The sequence below is a fragment of the Actinia tenebrosa genome, unplaced genomic scaffold (genome assembly GCF_029948245.1).
Source record: "Actinia tenebrosa isolate PJP-AT-01 unplaced genomic scaffold, QUT_ActTen_1.0 PGA_scaffold2__45_contigs__length_23673736, whole genome shotgun sequence".
Lineage (NCBI taxonomy): Eukaryota > Metazoa > Cnidaria > Anthozoa > Actiniaria > Actiniidae > Actinia > Actinia tenebrosa.
Window position 1 is genome coordinate 19,954,905 of NW_028292579.1, and position 26,231 is coordinate 19,981,135.

The following is a 26,231-nucleotide window of genomic DNA, read 5'->3' on the forward strand; positions in this document are numbered from 1 at the left end:
AAAGTACCACCACTCCCGCAAAAAGCACGTAAATGTTATAAATACAGCAAAGGTAGGACTAAATTTTTCGCTAGTGAAAAATATTATTAGAAAATTTTAAAAAATCAGGAGCCAGTTACCAAGTCGTTTTTCCGGAAGACATTTGACTTCCGCCTGCACACGCGCAAAGGAAGCTGTTATTTCCAAGAAAAATGCAGACTTGCTGAACTTGTTCATATTCCTGAAATAGATATGTCCTGCTGCCACGTTGTTTTTGTTTGGTCTTACCCTCAAGTTCTGTTAAAGGGCCACTTGGACGAAAATCGTTCCAAAATTAAAACTCTTTCATTCGAGCTGGAACTTTGCTGAAATAATCTTGAACACATTAAGAACCTCTCACTGAAATATCTTTCTAATATTCGAAAGGGAAGGGCCAAAATTTTACGATTTATTTTCGTCCGCCATTAATTTCTTTGTGTCACGGCCAACGAGTCATTATGTACAGCAGTTTTACGCTGTGACGTCATTTACTCAACACCGTCATGTTAGCGTCGTTTTGACTATACATTTCTTGTTAGATTACCTGAAGTTTATTTGATGTTTTAAACGCGTTATCGTGAAAAGAATCTCTAAACAGACTTTTTTAAAACCTTTGATACCTCTTCAAATATGATGGAAACTCCTTTGGACGCTCGCTTTGTCAATCCTGAAGAGTTAGAACCATAAGTTATAATGTATGAAGATGAAGCCGAACTAGAAGAAGAAGCAATGCTTGGGAAGAGGTTTTCATAAAAATTCCTTACGTTCATTTCATTATTTGTATTTGCTACGTACTGTCCATGATATAAAGATCTTAAATTTGAAGTTTCAATGTAATCTAATAGTGATTGATGTTATGAAAACAACCGATTGCCTTTTGAATTCTGCGTTGTGATATAAAGATTTGTGACAATATACTTAGATCTACGTGCCGAATAATTTAGAATGTGAGCTCGTAATTCTCCTAGCTGATTTACTACAGAACGGTTATTATTTGCTTCAAAATGTTTATTATGCATTGAATAGGTACAAACATACGATTATCTAATATCATCTTTGTAATAGAACATGTCAAAGGTTTCTTATTTATTACTCGCGCGACAGCGGCGTCTGTCACTCAGCTCGTAGATTTTTCTTTCTTTGTTTCGGATGTCTCGCGGACACAAATTGTGGGGTTGCTCTTTGCCCTCGTATGTAAATATGCCTTGAAAAATTGTTATCCTTAAAATGATTCGAATAAATCCCGAATATCTCAGTCACTTCGCGCGATGGAACCGCTAGAATCTCGTCCATGCGTCCTACTTTGTTGTGATTCTTGGCGTGCCGAGATGTATTGAAATTTTCGAATTATGATCGTCAGTATTATTGAAACTGAAAAATTTCAGCGCCTAGACATTATTTGGTCATATAGTAGTTAGGAAACCGAATGAAACATTATATATTTTCTGAATAAACCAAATAAACCGAGTTTTACGAACATGGCACATACATTACCCACCAATGTTTTGGTTTGGGTTGAGTAAATGACGTCATAAGTACTCGTGCCAGTCTTCTTGAGTCGAATTCTGTGATTCAAAGAAATTAATGGCGGACGAAAATAAATCGTAAAATTTTGGCCCTTCCCTTTCGAATATTAGAAAGATATTTCAGTGAGAGGTTCTTAATGTGTTCAAGATTATTTCAGCAAAGTTCCAGCTCGAATGAAAGAGTTTTAATTTTGGAGCGATTTTCGTCCAAGTGGCCCTTTAAAATGAGACAAATAACGATGGTGTAGCTGATATAGGACAAAAGGTAAAGGAACGTTGCTTTATATATTAAATATTTCTACAGCAAAATCAGAAAAATTATTCAAACGCGAAAAAAAACCCACAAAGGCTACAAATCTGGGTTATTAGTCTCATTAGTCTCATTCAGGAGCTAGAATATTTCACTAAATTGATATATATTGCTGCTGGGAACTGAAAACTTAACTGCATTTCAATTTTAATTCGGAACAAATTTTAATCCTTGAAGGCTTGTTTTGAAGCTTCACGAATCTTTTCTTGCCTAGTAAGGCGTTGAATATCTTCATGCATGCATTCGCTTGCAAATATTTTCCTTCAATACCTCGCAAGATCATGCATTGGCAGATTTAACAATTCTTGATGTCTATATTTTAGCAGTTTCAAAGATTTCATTTTGATTATTATGATTCATTTTCTTTAAGTAGACAACTGTTTTTCTTTAGTTTGTGGGTTCCTTGCGGAGAACAACAATCGATGTCGTGGGGCTTTTCAAGGAAAATCATTGTTGTATCAGTTGGGTAAAGATATCTTCGAGGTAAGGAGTTCTGTTATTTCTTAACATATGTTTCCTGTGATTTCAAAATTATCTTAACTACTTCTAATATTCATTATGAAATTCATCGTTATATATTAAGCTAATTTTATACCTAGCTTGTGGCCTATATACCTTTAAAGTGTTGTCTCATTTCAGACCATATGACCATTCCCTTGAGCATTGTACAAGCAATAGACCCATTCACCTTGGCTCTGTGTTGTCTCATTTCAAACCATATGACCATTCCCTTGAGCATTGTACAAGCAATAGACCCATTCAGCTTGGCTCAAAGTTGTCTCATTTCAGACCACATGACCATTCCCTTAAGCATTGTATAAGCAATAGACCCATTCAGCTTGGCTCAATGTTGTCCCTTTTTAGACCATATGACCATTCCCTTGAGCATTGTATAAGCAATAGAACCATTCAGCTTGGCTCAATGTTGTCCCTTTTCAGACCACATGACCATTCCCTTGAGTACCCTGAGAAAAATGTTTGTGGAGAAGAAGGGAAAGGCACAATAACTCAATTTACATATGTAGTTAAGTCTAGAATAGGCATTCCAAATTAATCAATTATCATCTTTTTTCTTTTCTTTCAAGATTATCATTGAATATATGTTGTTGTTTTGGTTGGTATTTGACTTTAAAATTTAAACGAATTTCAATGTCTTCAATTTATCTCATGCCCCATTCCTTAGCAATGCATCAAAGTCATTATAGAGGTTATGCGCCATCACATGACGGCAGACATGTTAGATGCCAGGAACAACACAAGTGTTTTACATGAGAAATAATTCAATTCCCAAGAGCAAAGGGAATTGCCCTATTTCACTATGACGTTACTGCTTGTTTATGTGGGGGATAGAATTTCCAAATCCAATAGAAAATTCAACAGAATTTGCCCCTAGCGAAACAGTTTAATCTAAAATGGACTGGTTTTCAGATATAATATGTGTTAGTACGTACTAAAAAAATATTCTGAGCGTTTGCTGGCTATTTTACTTCTCTTTGTGGATTGATACGGGTTTTAGAACAATTTTCGGTGAATTTGCATTGATTTGACCCCTTCCGACAACCATGATCCTTTGCGTTTAAACGATAGATTGTTTTGATATGACGTCATAGTAAAATAGGGCAATTTACTGTTCTGCCATCTAACCACAGGCAGCCCAAGCTGTATTATTGGTGTGGGCACGTGATGGTGCAAAACCTCTATTGATTATATGTACGAACTTGTCTTGAAAAACCATTACACACAATAGTAATATTAGTCATCCAGGAGAAGTCTGTAAATTGATCAGATTTAGAATTGACTTCATTTATTTTCAAATTTAGCGTTGGTTTTAGCAGTCATTAACTCACTACAATCTCAAAAACCTTAAAGCATGAAATTCATGGTTCCAATTAACTCATTTCAGTCCCGGGGGGTACTCCCATATATGGACTATACGGGGATGATCGGCTGAACAGGGTATGGCTTTTCAAGCTTCTAGTCATAAACAGGGTATGCAATTTCACTCAAGTTCCAAGTTCTTCCTGAGCTTCCTGTCATATTCAGGGTTTCTACTTTCGTATTGACCAAAACTGGTTATTATGGTCGTAAAAAAATGATATGCGAGATGACATGATAATTGAAACAGGAACTCAGTGCAATAAATTATATCTTTTGTCATAAACGGAGCCTACAAATTTGAGTTTTTTTGTCATAAACAGGGTACCCCTTTCAGAATCCCAGCGGAACACCCCTACCCAAATTCTGGCTGAGTACCCCCCCCCCCCCCCCGGGATTTCAGTTACCCTTGCTATGCCCCACATTAGCTTAATGAAGTAGCTGAATATCTCAGAGTTTAAAACTCTGATTGAGGAAAAGTGACTCTAAATTGTTTCAATATTATTGTTTACTGTCCTGTGAAAATAAGATAAAATTCCCTTGTAATCCAGTGTTATACTCTTGAAAACAGATAGCTATGTATTTTTTTGTGGAACAAGATTTTAACTCCACTGGGAAAACTGCTGCAACTGGTGAATGGTTTGCTATTGTCTAATTCTGAACCATGAATTATACTCCTAAACATTGGATAAGAAATGAACAATAATCCTGTCTGATCTGCATGGACTTTAGAACACTCTCTCTTGTAAATGCCCATAGAGATCAGGCTTCAGCCGCTTGTATATATTGGATACTTTATCAAGGGCCCTCTGTGTAGGCTCCACTCAGCTACCACATAAGGCCACTATACAGGGTAGGATGTCACTACAATGTCCTTTTTTGCTGGGTTTTTTTCTTTCTTTCTTTTTTTTTTTTTTTTTTCTCTTTTTTTTTTTAATGTGTGAAGGAGGAGTGGTTGGCTGAATGAAGGTGAAGGGTAGACATTAATTATTACTAAGATTTCCAGGTTATATTTAAAGTTAAGAAATAGATTCCATTTTTCCTTGGGTCTGTACTCTAATACTATATAATAGAAGCACAGATGATGTCAAAATGTGATAAGGACAAAAGGTAATGGTACAAGACGAAGTTGAGAAATGGCTAACCACACAAAAGGGGCACTCATTTTTTCATCCATTCATCCATCATTGCACCATCTATCAATACCTCCATCCATCCATACCTCCATTCATTCATCCATCATTGCACCATCCATCCATACCTCCATCCATCCATACCTCCATCCATCCATACCTCCATCCATCCATACCTCCATCCATCCATACCTCCATCCATCCATACCTCCATCCATCCATACCTCCATCCATCCATACCTCCATTCATTCATCCATCATTGCACCATCCATCCATACCTTCATCCATCCATACCTCCATCCATCCATACCTCCATTCATTCATCCATCATTGCACCATCCATCCATCCATCCATCCATCCATCCATCCATCCATCCATCCATCCATCCATCCTTGCTCCATCCATCCATCCATCCTTGCTCCATTCACTTATCCTTCCTTCCATCCTTCCTTCCTTTCTTTCTTTCTTCTTTCTTTCTTTCTTTCTTTCTTTTCTTTTCTTTTCTTTTCTTTTCTTTTCTTTTCTTTTCTTTCTTTTCTTTCTTTTCTTTCTTTTCTTTCTTTCTTTCTTTCTTTTCTTTTCTTTTCTTTCTTTCTTTCTTTCTTTCTTTCTTTCTTTCTTTCTTTCTTCCTTCCTTCTTTCCTTTCATTCACGCATTCATTTCTTTCCTTCCTTCCTTTCTTTCCATCTTGCATTCTTTCATTCATTCGTTCATTCCTCTTTTTATTTATCTGTCAATCCATCCATGAATTTATTCGTCCATTTATTCATTTATCCATCCATAAATTCATCCATCTAACTTATTGATTCCTTCAATTCCATTTCTCCAATTGTTCATTCGTCCTCCCATTCATCTATCCATTAATTAAACCATCCACCCATCTATTCATTCATTCACTTATGATCATCCATTCTTTTTTACGTCCATCTATTCGTCCATTCATTAATTCTTTTATTCCTCCATTGATTCACCAATTCATTAATTCATCCATCCATTTTTCCATTTGTTCATCCATCTAGTCATCATTCATTAATCTATTCACGTATTCATGTATTCATCTTTAGTCATCCAACTAGTGGTTTATCATGAATGCTGCGTTCTGATTGGATGAGCTACTACAAGGCTATAAGTTATATCCTACTAGTAGCGAAAAGTGCCAGCTTTGGAAACCAAAACATTACTTTTAATTTTAATTCAAAACTTGTTTGTATCTATATATTTGACCAACTACTTTGATTTGACTAAAACAATTCCTCGAGCCCAAATGGGCTATGGTCAATAGCCCACGAGACCGAAGGCTAAATAGACCCCTTGCGTATGACGCTACGTGTCACGTGGTAATTTCTGCTGGGGTACAACCATACGCCATCTTTCTTGCATTTAAGGCTAGTCAATACTGAACGTGTCCTTAATATGGTTAATTTTTGCTTTGTTTTTGGTTGTTTGTATCCTTCAAATAGAGTAAAAGATAGAAGTTATTAACGTCTATTCATCTATTCATCCATTTATTTATCCATTCGTCCATTCATGCATTTTTTCATTCATTCATTTCTTCTTTCATTTGTATGTTTAAAACTTTTTTCTTCCTTTAGAACAAAGCAATTCAAACTGCAACAAGTAAGCAGACATGGGTAACAAGAATTCAAGTTCGAAAACAACAGACGACAGCAAAACTTCTAATAGTTTAACCCAGAATAACGTCGTAGCTGTTGATAGAGAACCTTTAAGGACATCATCCAGACTAAATGGGCTTCCAAATTACCAGAATGCTGCAGTAACAATACAGAATAATGTTCAATCAAATGCAGGTGTGCATTTTAGCGCTCACACACAGCGAGTGGTTTGTGCACGTGCATCAGATCAAGAAATAAATACAGACAACCTCAACAAAAACTACTCTAGTGTTGGTCATATTTCCAGGGGTCACGCACGCTATAGACAAGACAATACATTTGTTCAAAGAGACATCAGAGATACTAGTGTGCATGTTACCTCTAGGGATCCAATTCCCAATAAAGTTGTGGGCGGACCAGGCCAACGCAGAAATATTGGCACAATACAGAATATTCAGTATAGTGATCTTCCTTCCGGGGGTCCAGCAGGATTTGGAGGCTATGCAGTATTAGACCATGAAGGGATGAATAGAGACACCAGAACGGAGAGGCAATTCATTGTAGGTCATCCTTCCAGGAGTCATACGAGCCATAGATTGGATAGTACGTTAGACCAAGGGATGAATAGAGACACCAAAACGGAGAGGCAATCCAGTGTGGGTCATCGTTCCAGGAGTCATACGAGCCATAGATTGGATAACGCGTTAGACCAAGAGATGAAGACAGAAACTGAAGTGAAGAAATATAGTACAGGTCTTCCTGCCAAGAGCCATACACCATATAGATTCGACAGCAGCACTGTAGATCCAGGAAAGGATACAGACACCACAATAAAGAAACAGTCTAGTGTGGCAGACATGGGTCTTCCTTTCAATGTTGTTGGAAATTGCGGATTGAATGCAGATACAAACACCATACAGAAGAAAGAGTCTAGTGTGGGCAGTACGGCACTTCGTTCTAGTACCCGTAAACACAATAGGCAGGACAATGGATTGGTAGATCAAGGGATGAGTACAAACACCACACAAACGAAAACGTCTAGTGTGACTGACAGGGACTATAAATATTATACTTTGAGTGCAAACCAAGAAGGCGTGAACGAGTGTCAGTCCAGTGTAAGAGCAATGTCCAGTGATCCAAAATCATACGGAAATGTCGACACAATCGTTCAATCAATGAACACAAACGCTGTACAAAGTATGCAGTCTAGTATGGTCACTTATAGGAGTCTGTCACAATTTAGGTCAGACGTATCAGATCATCAAGTAATTAATACAGACTTGATACAAAGTCCTAAGTTGAATTCGGCAGTCTCTAAGCAAGTGGACGATATCATTACAGATACCTGGTCCAGTAATTTACCATTCTCTATGTCTACGAATGGAACAACATCTCCTCAAGACCATACAGATAACTTGCCATTCTCCCTGCAGGATGGTGAAACAGCTTTAAAGGTGGAAGACTCTGTTATGGATAACAGTGTACCATTTAATTTACAAAATGGGACATCTACCCGTAGAGGGAGTATGTCTGCTCCCAATGCCTTACCAACCTCTTATTTGGATGACGCTGTACCCGATCAAGTGGAAAAACACGGAACAGAGAACTGTCTTAATAATCTACCATTTTCGCTACAGGATGACACATTAGGCCATCCTGTTGACGAGGCCAATATAGACATTGCTACCATCTGTCAAGCATCACCTAAAACAGATGACATTTCCAGTAAAGTGGTGACCCAAGGTACACAGAACAATACTTGTAATGGAGGAACGAGGCCTTTGCAACGAAAGGTACACCCTCCGCTAAATGAAAATGAATGCCTTGTATCCATCACTTTACCAGGAGCAGTTGACTGGCAGGTAGCCTTAGATGGCTTACAATACACGCTAAGTCGTTTTAAATTCAAGCTACAAGACCTTCAAAATAAGTCTCGTAAACTACATAGTAAAAAGTATGTGGTCTGCTTTGAGAACAAAGAAGAAGTACCCTCGGCAATCGACATCTTGAAAAATGGAAAGATCAACGCCGTTCTCTGCGAAGTTATCCTCGACAAATCCATCAACGACATTTTAAAAGAGAAAGATAAAGCCCTGGCATCACATCAAAAGAAATTTGACGAAGTTATGCAAAGCATTGACAGTTTGCAAGGTGAAAAGAAAAGGGCTGGTAAGACTAAGATGATCGCTTTGGACAAATGGGAGAAACGAAAAGCCGAAAAAGAAGCGCTGACACAAAAGGCACTAGAATTAAATTGTCAGAAAAAAGAGTTTGCAGATATTGTTTGTAAACTTATCGACAGAATCCTTTCTCTAAAGGAAGTGAAAGTTGGCTGGAAGGAATTAGATTCAGAGATAAAAGAAGTGAAACAGCTGATGGAAAGAGAGAAAGATCGCTTAAATAAAGCTCTTCCAATCTACGCTAAGAGAAGTGTTATCACAGACACCGTGAAAAGCAACCAAGTAAGCATTATTTTGGGAGAAACTGGTTCTGGCAAAAGCACACAAGTTGTTCAGTATCTATACGATTCAGGGCTGGCAGAGAAAGGCGTAATCGTTTGTACACAGCCAAGAAAAGTCGCTGCCTTCAGCCTGCAAAAGTATGTCTGTGAAGAAATGAAAGAAAGCGGACATGTAGTGGAATGCTCTGTCGGTGCTCGAGCAGCTGACAAAAGAGCAAAGAAGACCAAAATTCTCTTTACAACAGACTACTCGTTGTTAATGGAATGCATTAAAGATCAAGATCTTACTCGATTTTCCTGTGTCATCATTGACGAAGCCCACGAAAGAAACATGAACACTGATCTTCTCCTGGGAATTATCAAAAAAGCACTTCCCAGGCGACCGGACTTGCGTGTCATTATAACCTCAGCAACCATAAATCCAGATCTGTTTATCAAGTATTTCGGTGATTGCCCTGTGGTTAAAGTGTCTGGTAAGACGTTCCCTGTGGACGTTATTTGGAATAAGGAGCAAAAAACTTCTGGTGATTACGTTTTGGAAGCTGTGGAGAAAGTCGTGGAGATACATCAGAACGAAGAAGCCGGTGACGTTCTCGTCTTCCTTACGTGTCCAGCTGAAATCGAACAGGCTTGTACTAAAGTTCGTAACAGGATCAAAAAAGATGATATTCAATTCCTTCCCTTGCACGGAAAACTTCAACAAGAAGAGCAAAGAGAGGTATTCAAGCCCACTCCGAAAGGAAAACGCAAAGTCGTTTTTTCCACTAACTGTGCTGAGACCTCCCTGACCATCCCTGGAATCAAGTTCGTAGTGGACACAGGGAAAGCAAAAGAGATGAAATATGATCCAAAAAGGAACATCAACTCTCTTGAAGTATCTGACGTTAGCCAAAGTTCTGCCGATCAACGAAAAGGAAGAGCTGGGAGGATCGAGAGTGGGAAATGCTACCGCCTGTACACTGAAGATGATTTCAATGCCATGGAGAAGTCATCTAAACCAGAGATCCTACGCGTGAATCTTGGTCAAGCTTTGCTGAAGCTTATGGAACTGGGCATACGAAACCCTGCTGACTTTGATTACGTCGAGTCTCCTCCTGTCGAGTCTATCAAAACAGCGATGATGGAGCTGGAAGAACTTGGGGCTACATGTGGTGGCCAACTTACTGAGCTTGGTAAAAAGATGGCCAAAGTTCCTGTTGATCCTGGTCTGTCAAAGTTTCTGTTTGAAGGTTTTGAACGAGGAGTTGGCTATGAAGCTCTTGTGTTGGTGTCTGTGGCCACTATAAATGGCAATGTCTTCTTTCGAATGGGAACTGAAGAAGAGAAGAAAGCAGCAGATATGAAGAAAGTTGAGTTTTGTCACCTTGGAGGCGATTTCATGACTCTTCTAGACGTTTATCGATCTTGGCAGAAAGTAGACAAGAGAGACAGAGGCCGGTGGTGCTTTGAAAAGAGTATGAATGCCAAAGCGATGCGTATGGCTGATGAAACTGTTAATGATCTCAAATCAACACTGAAACACGAGCTCAAGATGTCTGACATCAAATGGTCCAGTCTTGACAAAGAAACAACGGATGGTCGGCTGCAGAAGACACTCTTTCTATGCTTCATGACGAAACTGTGCGTTTACACTGGACACGAAAGAAGAGGTTACAAGACAATCACTGGAGGACATTCTGTGAAGATTCACCCGTCTTCCTCCATTAACTTCACTGGCTCCAATCCTAAGTTCATTGTCTATGAGAAAATTCTCAAGACTTCTCAAGATTTCTTATTGAACGTTACTCCAATTGAGACAAGCTGGCTTCAGGAGAGTATCGCAGAGAAAAAACTACACCTTGATATTGAAGAAGTCTTGGCTGAAGTTTTGATGGTGCCACTACCCAGCATACGCTGCAGTTCGATTTTGATGAAAAGAGCATTCGAGCCTTTTAGAAGTAAATTACCTTGCCTTGAGAAAAACATCTCAGATTCCTGTAATAGCGCACCGATTGTCGTCGAGGCAAAGAGAAATGCCGGTAAAGTGGATTTGTTTGTTCCCAAAAATTACTCTGACAAGGCTGTAGAATTAACCCAGAAAATATTGGAAGAGCAAAGGGAAAGAATTCGCGAGGAGACGCGTGAATGTCCTGTAATTGCTGAGTCTTCTGCTCTTCGAGTGGTTATGGAGAAAGGTCTAACAGTGCAGCAAATTCTACTGCCAGACATGTACCGCTCTGTGGTGGTGAGAAACCTCCAAGATAGGCCATTACACCCAGCGGATGTTAAGGAATTTCTTTGTCAATTTGGGAAACTTATTGACTTTAACTCTTACCGTGACATGCACTTTGCTACTTATGAAAAGCCTGAAGAAGCGACACTAGCCGTAGAGTTTTGTACAGCTGATGAGCTTGGTTACAGGGTTGAGCCCAAGAGGACACGACAGATGTCACAGCAAGGAAGAGACTCCTCTCATTTTAACTTCAGAATAAAAATAACTTGGCATCGTCGCGAGCCTAAAGGAATGGCAAATGTGTCCTTCGAGAACCAACCCGAAGAAGTGTGGTACGAGATTTCTTCGATATCCGAGCTTACAATAAGATCCAGATCAGCTCGTGTTCGTAGAGACAAGCATAGAGAGACGACCCTTTTCCTCCACAGCCTTAGTACTAACACTACAAAGCAAGACATCAGAGAAGCAGTGGAGACGTTTTTTCATGGTTGTATTACGATAAGAGACCAACACATTTTAATCCAGTACAAACAGAGAGAAACAATGGCCGATACAGGGGCACAGAAGACAGTTTTAGAGAAATTGATATCAAGATATGCAAGGCCAGGAAGTTTTGAGGTAACAGTGCTAGACGTACCAAATAAATCCCCTTTTGGTGTCGCCAATGCTGATTTCCTCAACCCAAACGAAGGCATTCAGGTCGTTGGACGTCTCAGTGGAAAAAGATGTTATGGCCTAAACCGCCTTGAAATGTGGGAGGTGTTCCTAGAAGTCAAGCCTTACTTGAATTTCTTTGATACCTGTATGACAAGCGTCTACGACCTCGTCAAGGATGAAGTCCAAAGCAAAATCGATGAAATTGCAAAAGAATGCGCTGAAAACTGCAAACACCAACTTCGATTGAAAGAAAAGCCAGCAAAGTCCAAAGGACGGATTGAATTATCAGTGGATACGACGTGTTTGGAACACCATTTGCAGGCGTCGAAAGAAATATCCAAGTGTATCCAAGGTGAGAAGATCGAATGTTCTAAACCTTCGATGTTTCTTCTCGGTAAAAGTGGTAGAGACCATCTCAAGGAAATTCAGAAACAAAGTGGGGCCTTCATTTGTACTGATGAAAGAACCATGGCTATAACCTTGTATGGCACTAGCGAACAGAAAGAGAAAGCAAGAGACGCTGTCTATCGTTTTATCCAAGACCTCGCATTGCAGGGAAGTACTGTTTGGGAAGTCAACTTAAAAGAGGACGGACGGCCTAGAGGTTTGATGAAACAACTGATGTCAAAATATGGTCGGGAATTTGAAGGACTACTTGAAATAGAAGGAGTCAACAAGGTGGATATATACCTTTCTAAGCAAGTCTTGAAGGTCCAAAGTACACCTGACGCAAAAAGCCACGTCCTTCGTGTGATCGAAGAAATAGCAAAGACTATAGCACCCCTTCAGCCAAATACTGGAACTGAAATTGAAGAGGAAGAGTGCCCTATCTGTTTTTGTGCGATAGACGACGAAACAACCTCATACAGACTTGCCATATGTGGGCATGCTTGCTGTATGACTTGTATAGAGCAACAATTCAATGCAGCGGTGTTTCCACTGTGTTGCACTCACGAAGACTGTCCGGAGATGTTTGCTTTGGATATGATCGATCTTCTAACTCAAAAGAAGGAGCTGCATGATAAAGTCATGAAGATGTCTCTTAAGTCCTATGTCGATGCCAATCAAGACAAGGCACGTTACTGTCCGACACCTGATTGCCCAATGGTCTATCCCGTTACCACGAACGGGAAACTATTTCGATGCAGTGTGTGTTCTACTGCAATCTGTTCTTCTTGTCACCAACCATACCACCTTGGTCTTACATGCAAAGAAAATGAAATCGACAAGACAGACCCGGGAAAAGCGTTGCTTGAGAAGTGGATGAATGAGAAACCTGGCAGAAGAAAGCGTTGTCCGTCGTGTAATTCTCCTATCGAGAAAAATGGAGGGTGTAATCATATGGAGTGTGTACACTGTAAATCACACCTGTGTTGGCCATGCATGGAGGTTTTTTCCACCGGAGCTGCGGTTTACGCTCATCAAGCGTTCTGCCCTATACGGGTTGGAAACTAGGAGATTGGTTGGATTGACCTTCTTCCCGCGTGTTTTTGTGTCAGATAGAAGATGCCACTAGCTTTAGCTTATCAACGTATCCGTTTCGGGGAGTGGATGTACTGCAAGACTGGATACTATGGCAATTAATGTTTTCCCGCATGTTTAGTTTTAATCATAAAAGATTCTGCAAGTTGAACTTATATGCATGAACGTTTTCCTCACCGTATGGGAGCTGATGATCTTTATAACAATTACAAGGGTCAACCATTTTGTCCCATACGAGTTGGAGACTAGTAGACTGGATGTTGCAGTAGTTTTTCCGTCGCGTTTCGTCGGCTTTCATTGATAGCAGTTGAACTTAACTAAAGGAACTACCGACGTTAAATGTAGATACTTTACCTTTTTTCTCGCTTGTTTTAGACAATGTGGCTAATTCATGGTTCCGATTCCCTTGGTTACCGTTGCGATGCCCTGCAAGCTTGACAAATTATTTAGAATATCTCAGAGTTTAAAATATTGATCGCGGAAGTATTGGCTATAATTGTTTCAATTTAACAAATTGAAGTCAGTTTTCTATGGGTCTGTACTGTAATCGAAAATGAGATGACGTCAAAAATGATGCAAACTGAAGTGGAACAAAATTGAACAAAAAGACAAGTAAATAGTTTGAAAAAGCCGATTCATCCGCTCGCTCAGTGCGCGCGTGACGGATGTTGTAAGCACAAGCAGGCTTAGCCTCTAATCGACAATGGTTCTATGCCAATAAGCGCGCGAGGAATTTCCAAGTTATGGTAAAATGAAATTTTTCCCATCGACCTGATGTTTGATTTACGTTCATTAATGCATAGTTAATAGAGCGGAATAGTATTTATATATATATAAAGGGATTGCTTCGCGTTTGAGGTTGAGCCGTATCATCACGTGATACTGAACGGGCGCAATGAACCGAAGTAAGTATCGCTGAAAATACTGGTTTCCTTATCTTATGTATGAACATTTTGAAAGTGAAAACTTTCATTCGATGACCACAAACTAAGCGGATAAATAATTCCGCGCAGATAAAGTTAAGTAACTACATGATAAATAGGAAAGCATGAAAAAGGTTGATCTTTGTTCTAATACACAATTAATTTTAATCAGTATAGGATTAATTAACAAACAATAACTATCCTAAAGAAATTTTTTTAGGGAAAGAAACTTCTATGTTTCCGAATACTGTGAACAAACGGAGCAACTTTTCCTTCTCTGTGCACGGTCACGTCATATGACAATGGATAAAGTTGGACCAAAACCTAGAACAATAGGTTTCCAAACCATTTCGCTCCATTAACTATGATCAACGTAATTATTTGCCCCATATATGTGACATGGGCGAGAGAATAGAGGATTGGATCAAATTGGATTTGCGTGTTTTAGTGATGATATACCTCTTCGGCTCTGACGTAATGTTTTCCCATTTCAGACCACATGTCATTCCCTACAGTATCATTTCTTTGTTTAAGGTTTGCGCTAGGTTGCACATGAGAAGACACATGAATATGGATACAGCTCAAACAAAGAGTCTTATTCTCAAGGGAATGACACGAGGTCTGAAATGGGAAAACATTACCCCAAGGGAAGCCAAAGAGGTCTATAGCCTAAGATGCCGCTTTTTGAGGGACATGTATTTTTTTACCTACCCTAACTGGGCCGGACGTATGAAGGATGGATAGCGCTATCCGACGGATAGCAGGAAAATCGTTATCCAGTCGATAAGTCCGCTGCTATCCAATCAATTTGTATACTGGATTCGATTTAGCCGTTGGGTAGCGCTATCTACGCTTTGTATAACAGGGCCCTGGGCCTAGTTGCATAAAGCTCTCTTAAAAAGCTTAAAAACACTCTTAAGTATTGTCTTAGTACAATGGCCTATTGTTTTGGAACAATATTTACGGATGCTCTTATTTTAAGAGAGCTTTATGCAACCGGGCCCTGATGTTTAAAGTTCATCGACCCTTTCGCTCCATAAGAGGAGGGGGGGACTAGACTAGAAGGACTAGAAGATTGGATGCGACAGTTTAAGTTTTCTCTTGCCGAGTGTTTGTAGCCATAGAAGATGCGGCGAATTGAATAAACATACTCAGTCTTAGTCTATTCTCAGTATTTGGCAATTACTGTATTTGGGACATTATTATCTTCAGCACCAGAAGAGGGACAATTCGATAAAAGCGGGACAATTCTAATCAGAGTATCGGGAGACATAATAATAATAAATAAAAATAAATTACATTTATAAAGCGCAGATTAGCACAAGATGATCATCTGCGCGGAATACAGAAACAATAACTAGAAACATAAAAGCTAAGTTAATCAATGGGAATTGCAAAAACAACTAAATAAAGGCTTTTCTATAAAAATATGTCTTTAAGTGTTCTTTAAAAGAAGGTAATGATGTAATATGCCTAATACTAGATGGTAAAGTGTTCCATTCTACTGGCGCAGCGATTTTGACATGAAATACGAGGGCAAAAACCATAAAGATATGCACTTATAAGTACTTAGTTCATCTAAGGCTCGTAATTTACTTATTACGCATGTACTTAGTTCATGGGTAACTCGATTATCTTTGATATACCGCGGTCACTGATACCCAACGTAATTACACTGAATGACAAGTAAAACTTGAATTGAATTCAGCAGGGAAGAGAGGGGCTATTGAATTGCACGTTACTTAAGAGTAGATGTACACCTACTTGCAAGAACGTTGACATACGAAAATAGAACAGTGATTTAATGGGATAGGAATTATATTAAAAAACAAAAGAAGATCACCGAAGCTGAACTTTTTCTTTTGTCTTCTAATTTATTCCTTTCTCGCTAAATTACTAATGTTCTATTCTTGTATGTCAACCTTCTTGCAAGTAGGTGTATACATTATATAATCTATTTATTTTATAACATTTCTTTAATTATTCATTTTTCCAAAGTACACATTACAATTCACAAATCGCACTCCCCCTTCTTTACACTCGCTAAACTGGTTGTTGTCGTGTACATTTTCTTCTTCCTGACCAGAGTATTTCACTTTCTTAGCTACGGGGGCATCGTAAAAAGTATCTACAGTTCCCTGCAGAATTTCGAATACTTTCTCTTTAACTTCTTCGCTCGGTCGTTGATACGAGTGACTTCGCACTTCGATGACCTGTCCTTCCATTTGCATCTTGTCTGGAATTCCCTTGGCGAGGCCAAGTGTTGCGGTAGCAGCGCATGATTAGTATGGTGTCCTTGGATTCCTGCTAACTCCCATAGCTTTTTTACGGTATTCCCCATGTATTATGGTCGACAGGAACAGAACTGTACCACACGCAATCATCTTTTGAAAACTTCTTTTTCGGTGTCAAATAGAATGGACTCTTCAGTGATGGCCGGGCTATTAACAAAGTAAGAGAATAATATAACTCTTATAAAAGGTTCTGGTAAACCAATTCAGAATATTCAGAACATAAAATTAAGTTCTTTAGAAAATGTAATTATGACTTATTCTCACTGCATATATAATTATCGTGAAACGTAGGAATTTAGCAACCCCCCATTTATGGACATTGGAGTTTGCGCAGTGCGGGTGTAATGCTTTGCGACCCCTCCATATATAAGCGGCACACCAAAGATCCTTGAATCATTCCGTCGGAAGCTGCCTAAGGAGAGTGTTGTAGAAGATTCACCCCACCCATCTGCCCTGGTGGCGGTTGACGACGCATCGCATGCTCATTGCCAGCAGTCGCCATCACCTTCAATATCTTTTTACCTTTTTATCTTTTCTTAAAAGGACGCTCATTCCAGTTTCCAAAACTCACGACCGCCTGAACTAAATCCGCTGTATCTCGCGTTGTAGAAGGACTGCAATCATTATTTTTTCCAGATACATAATTGATGAATGAAAATTTATTTTCATATAAGTTTTATCAAGATCGGACTTTTCATTGATATTATTTTGATATGGTGCCCTTTTTAGTTGTCGCATAATTTCTCAAAATCTTAACGTTACCTACATAAACCAAATATTGTGTCTTATGAACCAAATATGTGGGCATAATATACGAGAGTTTGAAAAAATTCTATGAAGCCGATTTTGAGAAAAAACAAAGTATTTATTATATTTATTTGATAAAAGTTATAAATCGTCATTTGTTATCAAAATATATTTATGTCAACGTTGTTAGCAAGATAAGACTCATAACGTTTTATATAGAAATAAAGAAGAAATTCCGTTCTTTATTTTGTATGACATTCTAGATTGTCGAGTTATTAGATTGTAAGCAAGACAAGTTTTAGTAAAGTAGTAATTTTTGCGCTTAAAATACAGAATTCCTTGATCGTTTCACGAATTCAGTCTTATTGAACACGTCGGACAACTGGAGTTCAAGATCAGCCACTTGTTTGCTCAGGCTGGTTAATGATTCACTGAAGTAATTCGTTCTTTCTTGTGCATGACTCACGGTTTCAATGGCACTTGGAGCTGCAGGATCAACCAATACAATATATGTATAATTAGAAAGTAAAAACTACTAGAAAGACACACGGGCGATTTTTGCGGCGATTTGAGGTGCGATTTTTTCGGCGATTTTCACGGCGACGCAAAATCGCGCGTGTGAACACCCGGCGATTTTACTGCGATTCTAGAAATTCACGTCGCCGTGAAATCGCAGCGGTTTCGAACATGTTCAAATTTCACTGCGATTTGGCTGCGATTTTTATGAAAAAAGGGCCAAAACAAGCATTAGGGGTCCCCCCAAAGCAGATTTGTATATGATGTTACGTCACAAAAACATGGCGACCAAAAAGATACAAGCAGAAAAAAGAGCAAAAAGGCAATGGAAAAGTGAAGAAGAAGAAATTCTGATCAGCCAGTGGTCCAAGTACGACTGTCTTTTCAATACAAGTTCGGAAGAATTCAAGAGGACGGACAAAAAACAAGCTGCACGAGAAGCAATAAGAAAGATGTTGGAGGAGGAGACGGGTAGCTGTTTTACGGGTAAGGATACACTTATTCAATGATATTTATTTGGAATTAGTTATGGCAATTATATAAACCTAAGTCTTTATGTCTTCGTGATATTATTAAATGAATTTTTCACGTTGGTATCCCTTTATAATGAGTAAGCCTGGGCAGACGAATGTACGCATGATTGTAAACTTTTACAAAATGGCGGATGTCCACAACATTAAAACTGGTTTCTTCACAATGCGTTTCAACGTCTCCCGTAGCGTCAACGTCAAAAATATTATTCATAGTAGGATGGTTATTGCCTACACTTTCCAGGAATATTTAGTATTCACAGACTATATATTGTGAACTTATATTATGTTGAATTTTTGGCTGTAACTTCTTCGTCTTCACATCGTGACTATATACCGGTAATTACCCCTTTCGTATTCCAAACCACGTATTCATTTTTATCCATAAGCTTTTATCTGTCGTTTTATTTTTCTGAATACATTTGTATTGTTATTATTCTGCACAATTTGTAAGCTTAGTTGTTTAAACAGTATAACCATGGAACATTAGTTTTACTAAATAGTACAATTTTATGCAAATTCTATTGTTTTCTATTGTTTAAATTAGCACTATATTTTGTACTATTTAGTAAATTGTAATTCACGGTTATATTGTTTGCACTCTACATGTTTGGTGTTCATTACTTTTATATAATTTACCTTTGCTTGTGACTTAGATGAAGATATAAAATCCAAAATGCGAAACCTAAGGACCCATTATGGAAAAGAATTGGGGAAGACAAGAGCTTCCAAGGTCACTGGAACTGGGACTAAAGATGTCTACGTACCAACTTGGAAATGGTTTAAAATGCTGGGATTCCTCTCTGACAGTATTACCCCAATAAAGACAAGACCAACCCCAGGTGTGCAAATCCCCATTGATGACGAAAATGAGGAAAATATTAATGAACACCTGCAGGAGTTTTCAGAGAAAGAAGACTATGCAGACACCCCATTGGATGCCTCTAGTGATGCAGGTGATATGTTGGCTTCTAGGAAATCAGTGAATCGTAGTAGTAAGTCATCTGTGAAAACTGACCTCGAAAGCAAATTACTGGAAAGATCCATGTCAGTGCTTGAGGATATTGGTAAAAAGCAGGTTTCTAGCACAGAGGAAGATGGCGATTCTCTATTTGCCAAACACGTATGTCACACTTTAAAAGAAATAAAAACCAAACAGGCCAAGGAGATGGTGAAACTTAAGATCCAACAATTGCTTTTTGAGGCACAGTTTTGTAATAATTCCCAAGCAACACAACCAAATGTTTGGGAATTACCATTTCCTAGTAGTTTTGCTCAATTATAGTGAGCATAAATTTCTATTCATGGAGAGTTGTAACACATGTATGAAAGGTTGTTACTAAGAAATATTTTTGCCTTTTCTGCCAAATTTGGAAATTGGCTTATGCCCCTATAATGTCAAGTCAGCTGGAGGAGGGGGGGAGCCAGACAAGGGGTGAGGATAGACCTAATTGGCTAACGTGAGCTGAGTTGTCACGTGACAGAATTATAATATGGCAAATGCCCCGTGGTCGGACAAAAAATGTTGATCTAATACCCACTCCCCACCCCAAGCCCGGCCTGCCCCCTGGTGCATAACATTAATGGGTGCATTATTCAAAACAAATTTTTATGGTAAAATTACAAAAATATGTAATTTATAAATATTTTACATTCACTATATGCCATATTCAAAATGATTAACAGGCTGAGTGATATGAAAGGTTACTAATAAATATTTATTTATATGTTCATCTTAGCTGTTATGTTGTACTTTTTCTCTTAAAAGCAAAATTTACAGTGATTTTCATGAACCAATGAAAATGCAGTCTTTTCTTTTCTACCATTTAGGGAGTGTTCATTATTTATGGTTGGGAGCGGTGAAATAATGGGGGAGGGCAAAAGACTTGGGGACCTTATTGGGGGGTTACTTGATTTTCAAGATAATTTTTAAAGACAAGTTTCAATGTAATATTTTTTGCTTTTTTGCAAGGGGTTCATATAGATTATGAAAGTGTAGTCACCAAAAATGCCAGTCCCCCCCACCACCATTTCATAAATAATGATGAATAGTAAACTACTATGTACGAGGAATACAATAATGAACACTCCCTGATTGTACAAGATACAAGACAATTACGGTAAAAGTATATTCCACTGCCAAGATACTTGCCCTGGTCCATTGACAAAATCACGCAACTTGTCCCTCACAGCACTTGCCTTTTGCTTGTGATTACTACCAGGAATTGTCAGATTGTTGATGTTTGCAGTTGAAGATGCATCACTATATTTCACACTGCTGGGGTCATCAGCCAGTCCTGCATATCCCTCGCACTGCCGCATGAGATAGTTGTGTAACAATATTGTTGCATGAACTATTGATACTGCATTCTCCGGCTTAACACACAATGTTGTGTGGTACAAACGAAACCTGGAACTCAGAATGCCAAAGGCATTTTCACTTACTCTTCTGGCACGGGACAATCTATAATTAAAAACACGCTGCACTTCCGTCAGACCTCTGTTTGGATATGGTTTCATTAGATTTTCAGAGAGGGCAAAAGCATCATCTCCAACAAAAAAGTATGGCAGCACAGGTCTCCAATCAGTGAATTCTCCATCAACTGGAAGTTCCTTTGGTTCTGGGATATGAAGCTGTTGTTTTTCAAGGGCTTGGTAGAAAAGAGTATTCTTTAGGACCCCACCATCACTGATCCTGCCTTGGCAACCAACATCTGCAAAAGTAAATTCTGCATTTGGCCCTACCACTGCCATCAATACAATGCTGAAGAACCCTTTGTAGTTGAAAAAGTCTGAGCCACTACCAGGGGGGTGCAAGATCTTGACGTGCTTACCATCTATGGCACCAAGACAATTGGGCAGCTGCCACCTGTCATTACAATAACAAGCAATGGTTTTTAGCTACTGTATATTGGGTAAGTATTCACAGTGCTATAAAGGTGATTTATGCAGTCATTTTTTGTGGCTCTACCAAAAAATGGATAAAAGTCATTAGATTACGAGACAAAAATGAACACATCCCGTGAAAATGATACAAAGTGTAGTGATTTCAAAAAAAATGTCAATTTATGAAATTAATTTTGGATGTAACTGTCTGAATCAAAGAACAACACTTATACCATGTAAACACGAATCTGTAATATAAATATTTACCTGTGATAAAATCCATCCACTATTTCTTCCCACTGTTGAACTGTGTTTGGACACGAAAGGTATCTTGAAGCCAAGCTGGTTGTCATTGCTAGACATACGTTGGGAATTAAGGCTGAAAGTGTCCCTTTTCCTATCCTAAACTGGTACTGGAGACTGGTGTATGACTCGCCGGTCGCGAGAAATCGTAGAGTTACGGCGAGTTGCTCAGCTGGACAAATTGGTTTTCTCATTATCGTGTCTTGTTTTTGGATAAGCGGATCGATTTCGCTTAATAGCAGCTCAAAAGTGGCCAGGTCCATACGTAAAAAATTCTTGTAGTGAAAAGGATCATCCGACAAATCTTTTAAAAGTTTGTGAAAAGCACCATCCACTTCTCTCGTCGCGATCCATGGTTTTACCCAAATTGTTCGAGGTTTTCTCCTCTTCCTCTGCCGGCGAACCGCTAAGACAATAGCTGTACACAAACAGGCTATTGCAGCGTCAGATTCATCAGTATTCATAGCAAATCAAGGCCCCAAAACACTGAAATTTCACGGCTTTTCAAATATTTGTTTACAATTTAAAAACAAAAAAATTGAAACAAAATTTTACTACGCATGCGTCATGGTTATGACCGCTGCTACAACTGATTGCGTTTCATAAATCGCCGAGAAAATCGCAGCACAACTACAGAAAGAATCGCAGTAAAATCGCCGGGTGTTCACACGCGAGATTTTGCGTCGCCGTGAAAATCGCCGAAAAAATCGCACCTCAAATCGCCGCAAAAATCGCCCGTGTGAACGGGCCTTTACTTTTCACTTCGAAGGCCGTTGCTTAAACAAAACTGCTCCTTACATTTTTTTTCTAACTTCCGCTATCTAAAATTAACGATATGCACTATAACATATCAAACTTTTACAGCTACTCTCTTGCCGTCGCTTGTACTCTGTTGGTTTTGACATTTTGCTGTCGATTGTTTACAATGTAAAGATATAATTATGCATGCATTCGTGCATCTATAAATAGTACTTGTGAAGATTCATAAATACCGCCTAGTTATGAATCTCGCGTTCTGATTGGTTGAGAGAGGAATCCTTATCAAGACTCCCAGGAGCGCAATTTCTTGTCATTCGTATCCAAAAAGACGGTTAATTAAGAATAATGCGCGCTTTGATTGACTCAGCATCTATGAAGAAGAATAGGGATTCATTCCTGCGGTTTTTATTTTGACTGTCTTAGTCATTGTTCATCGTTGTTACATGTTTTTCAAACAATGGGATCAGGCTAACGCCATGATTTTTCTTTTTATCGCCAACTCTAAACGTTTGGATTTTTTGCTCTTCATGTCATGCAGATTCCGAATTCCTTTTTTGCATTAGCGTATCTTAGTTTTGTAAATCATGACTACAGTATAAATCCTTCAAAAAGATTTCAAAGTTTTTTGGAGGTTTTCATGTTTGCTCTTTGATTTGTATAATTAGTAACACACCGATGGCTCCTGGAGTCTACGATAAGTTTTCTTGAAGTAAATATATAATCATTCTCTCTTTACATATTTTAGGCTTGTTTCCCAAAGATAAAACATACACCACTGAAGATCTTTACCATTAACAATCTCTTCTTCATCAAACATTGAGAAATCAAGATCATGACATGCTCAAAATCTGCTGAGCTTTTTTGTTTTTGTTTTCACATCACCGGTTTACACCGGTTTTTGATCGGTCGACTGCTACAATAGCACATTTATGTAAGGGTTTGTATTTTATCCTCATTGCATCCTCATTACCGAGCCACGGGAATTCAGGACGCTCATTACAGTTTCCAAAACTCACTTTTGAGAGAAATTAGCAGCGAATTTTTATGGCAAGCCAAACAGGACAAAAGTATGGTGAGATCAAAATCACATGTTGAGAATAATGCATCCCTTTACGAGAATAAAAAATTGCTATGCGAGAACTGAAATCATCATATGAGAATAAAAAATTACTATGCGAGAATTGAAATCACCATACGAGTTTGCGAAATCAACGTACGAGAATCAATAATCATCATACTAGAATCGGAAACAAAATCACTATGTGAGTTCAGGAAATCACTATACGAGAATATCGATTAGCAATCACAAAAATATCGATTGAAAAGTCATCATTTAGGGCATGAAGCAAGATGGCGACTGCGTTGACTTCTGAAGATTTAACAGAGGGGTTTTTTTTCATCTTTAAGCGACATCGCTGATGGGATTGTTTCGTCTATTAATTTAAGATAGAGATGATGTTCAATTAATGATCTGAGAAGACGGCTTAAGAATTGTTCCTTTGTCAAAAAGTGCCGGAGGAAGACCAGCGTATGATATATAAAAAGATCAAATTGAAGAGCTGTGAGAGACAGGAATGAACTGGAGAAGTATCGCAATTCTTTCGTTAGTCCCAAGACTTTTTATGCTTAAAATGTGTGAAATACGGTTCAACAAGACAGCTAAACAATCAGTCAATGTCTCCAGTAAACCTTTCAAAGATGAATCAAATCCACTTTTCTTAGAATTACATATTGGCTACAAGTACCCTTAAATGTTCCTCAAGTCATCTTCCGCAGATCACCAATTGAACATCTCTATCTTGAATTAATAGATGAAACAATCCCATAAGCGACGTCGCTTTAAGATGAAAAAAAAATCTGTTAAATCTTCAGAAGTCAACGCAGTCGCCATCTTGCTTCATGCTCTAAATGATGACTTTTCAATCGATATTTTGTGATTGCTAATCGATATTCTCGTATAGTGATTTCCTGAACTCACATAATGATTTTGTTTCCGATTCTGGTATGATGATTATTGATTCTCGTACGTTGATTTCGCAAACTCGTATGGTGATTTCAATTCTCGCATAGTAATTTTTTTTTCTCGTATAGTGATGCATTATTCTCAACATGTGATTTTGATCTCACCATACTTTTGTCCTGTTTGGCTTGCCATAAATTTTAGAATAATGGAAAATCTAGTAAGACTGACTAGAAAACTGCAATGAAAAGTGCGCATCAAATGTTTATCCCGTCTTATGCATTATACGCTTTCACAAAATCGCATAAGTCGATTACCTTCAAAATGCTCCTTTTAAAACTAGATACAGAGTAAAACTAAATGAGCAATGACTTTTGTGAACATATAGCTCTGAAATATTAATATTTTCTCTCTCATAAGATAGACACTAACCGTACCTTAAGGACGCTCATTCCAGTTTCCAAAACTCACGACCGCCTGAACTAAATCCGCTGTATCTGACATTGTAGATGGACTGCAATCATTATTTTTTCCAGAAACATACTTGATGAATGAAAATTTATTTTCATATAAGTTTTATCAAGATCGAAATTTTCATTGATATTATTTTGATATGGTGCCCTTTTTAGTTGTCGCATAATTTCTCAAAATCTTAACGTTACCTACATAAACCAAATATTGTGTCTGATGAACCAAATATGTGGGCATAATATACGAGAGTTTGAAAAAATTCTATGAGGCCGATTTTGAGAAAAAACAAAGTATTTATTATATTTATTTGATAAAAGTTATAAATCGTCATTTGTTATCAAAATATATTTATGTCAACGTTGTTAGCAAGATAAGACTCATAACGTTTTATATAGAAATAAAGAAGAAATTCCGTTCTTTATTTTGTATGAAATTCTAGATTGTCGAGTTATTAGATTGTAAGCAAGACAAGTTTTAGTAAAGTAGTAATTTTTGCGCTTAAAATACAGAATTCCTTATTTTTCACTTCGAAGGCCGCTTAAACAAAACTGCTCCTTACATTTTTTTCTAACTTCCGCTATCTAAAATTAACGATATGCACTATAACATATCAAAATTTTACAGCTACTCTCTTGCCGTCGCTTGTACTCTGTTGGTTTTGACATTTCGCTGTCGATTGTTTACAATGTAAAGATATAATTATGCATGCATTCGTGCTTTTCACACTGATGAATTTCACGATTATTCTTCGGCCCGTGAAACAAATGCTAATTACTTGCCAAAAGTCTACGATCGACAACAAAAATGCCAGGAAACTGCCATCGACAAAGCCAATTTACAAGTTTGACAGTGCTTCGCAGAACTATGCGGTTAACTTGTTGCATTTGTTCCATAACTATGATTTGTTGCACGGGCAGAAAAATAATCGTGAGGAGGCAGCATGGTCGAGTGGTCATAGCGTCGGTCTCGGTGGTGCCGGGTTCGAGTCGCGCTGTGGCCATTAGCTGAGGCTGTATTTGTCCTGATTCCTGATTAGTTCAAATTCAGTTTCTCGACCATGCTCGTAAATAGCCAACTGGTTTGCCTCCTTGCCAGTTGGGAATCTTAACACACTTTATGTTTATTACTCGGGCTTTCAAAGAAATGCCCGAGTTATAAATTAGGCTTGGTTTTTTTTCCTTTTTTTTATTATTTTATTTTATTTTTTTTTGCGTTCAGTCACGAATCGCAGTTGTGTTCAAAGCACATGCGCAAGTTGTATGCGCCACATAAGCACATGGACGAGCAATGGCGGATTTTTTCAAGGTTTCGTCTTTGACTATGAAATCATGCTATACCAAATCAGTTGTCTCATGTAAACCTACGTACACATGATCGTGAACCCAGCAGAATACCAGTACGAACTCTGAAAAGTCTGAGAAACAAAAGCAGAAAGCTGAAAGAGTTTATCTTCAAACGTATTCGTCCAAGTATACCGAAGTCCTCCAAGCTTCATTATTGTTATGTGAAGATTAGAAAACTTACAAAATGAATGTAAGCTGAATACTAAGAG

The 26,231-nt window shown here is 38.3% G+C and overlaps 2 protein-coding genes across 2 annotated transcripts; both read left to right on the forward strand.

Moving 5' to 3' along the window:
- The first annotated feature begins 281 nt into the window (after positions 1 to 281).
- On the forward strand, positions 282 to 15,376 carry LOC116290726 (uncharacterized). Its single transcript, XM_089033664.1, has 3 exons — positions 282 to 1,809; positions 2,246 to 2,337; positions 6,458 to 15,376. The coding sequence occupies exon 3, from the start codon at positions 6,493 to 6,495 to the stop codon at positions 13,261 to 13,263; it is 6,771 nt and encodes a 2,256-aa protein (XP_088889790.1). The 5' UTR covers positions 282 to 1,809; positions 2,246 to 2,337; positions 6,458 to 6,492; the 3' UTR covers positions 13,264 to 15,376.
- A 2,425-nt stretch (positions 15,377 to 17,801) lies between these two features.
- Positions 17,802 to 20,033, forward strand: LOC116290736 (uncharacterized). Its single transcript, XM_031697837.2, has 2 exons — positions 17,802 to 18,256; positions 18,957 to 20,033. Exons 1-2 carry the CDS (start codon positions 18,031 to 18,033, stop codon positions 19,583 to 19,585), a joined length of 855 nt encoding a protein of 284 aa, XP_031553697.2. The 5' UTR covers positions 17,802 to 18,030; the 3' UTR covers positions 19,586 to 20,033.
- Positions 20,034 to 26,231: the final 6,198 nt, after the last annotated feature.

Excerpts from the sequence above, each read along its gene's own strand:
- LOC116290736 (XM_031697837.2), top strand. The coding sequence starts at position 18,031 with ATGATGTTACGTCACAAAAACATGGCGACCAAAAAGATACAAGCAGAA. Across the intron at positions 18,257-18,956 it reads GACGGGTAGCTGTTTTACGG|ATGAAGATATAAAATCCAAA; the intron begins GTAAGGATACAC and ends CTTGTGACTTAG.
- LOC116290726 (XM_089033664.1), top strand. The coding sequence starts at position 6,493 with ATGGGTAACAAGAATTCAAGTTCGAAAACAACAGACGACAGCAAAACT.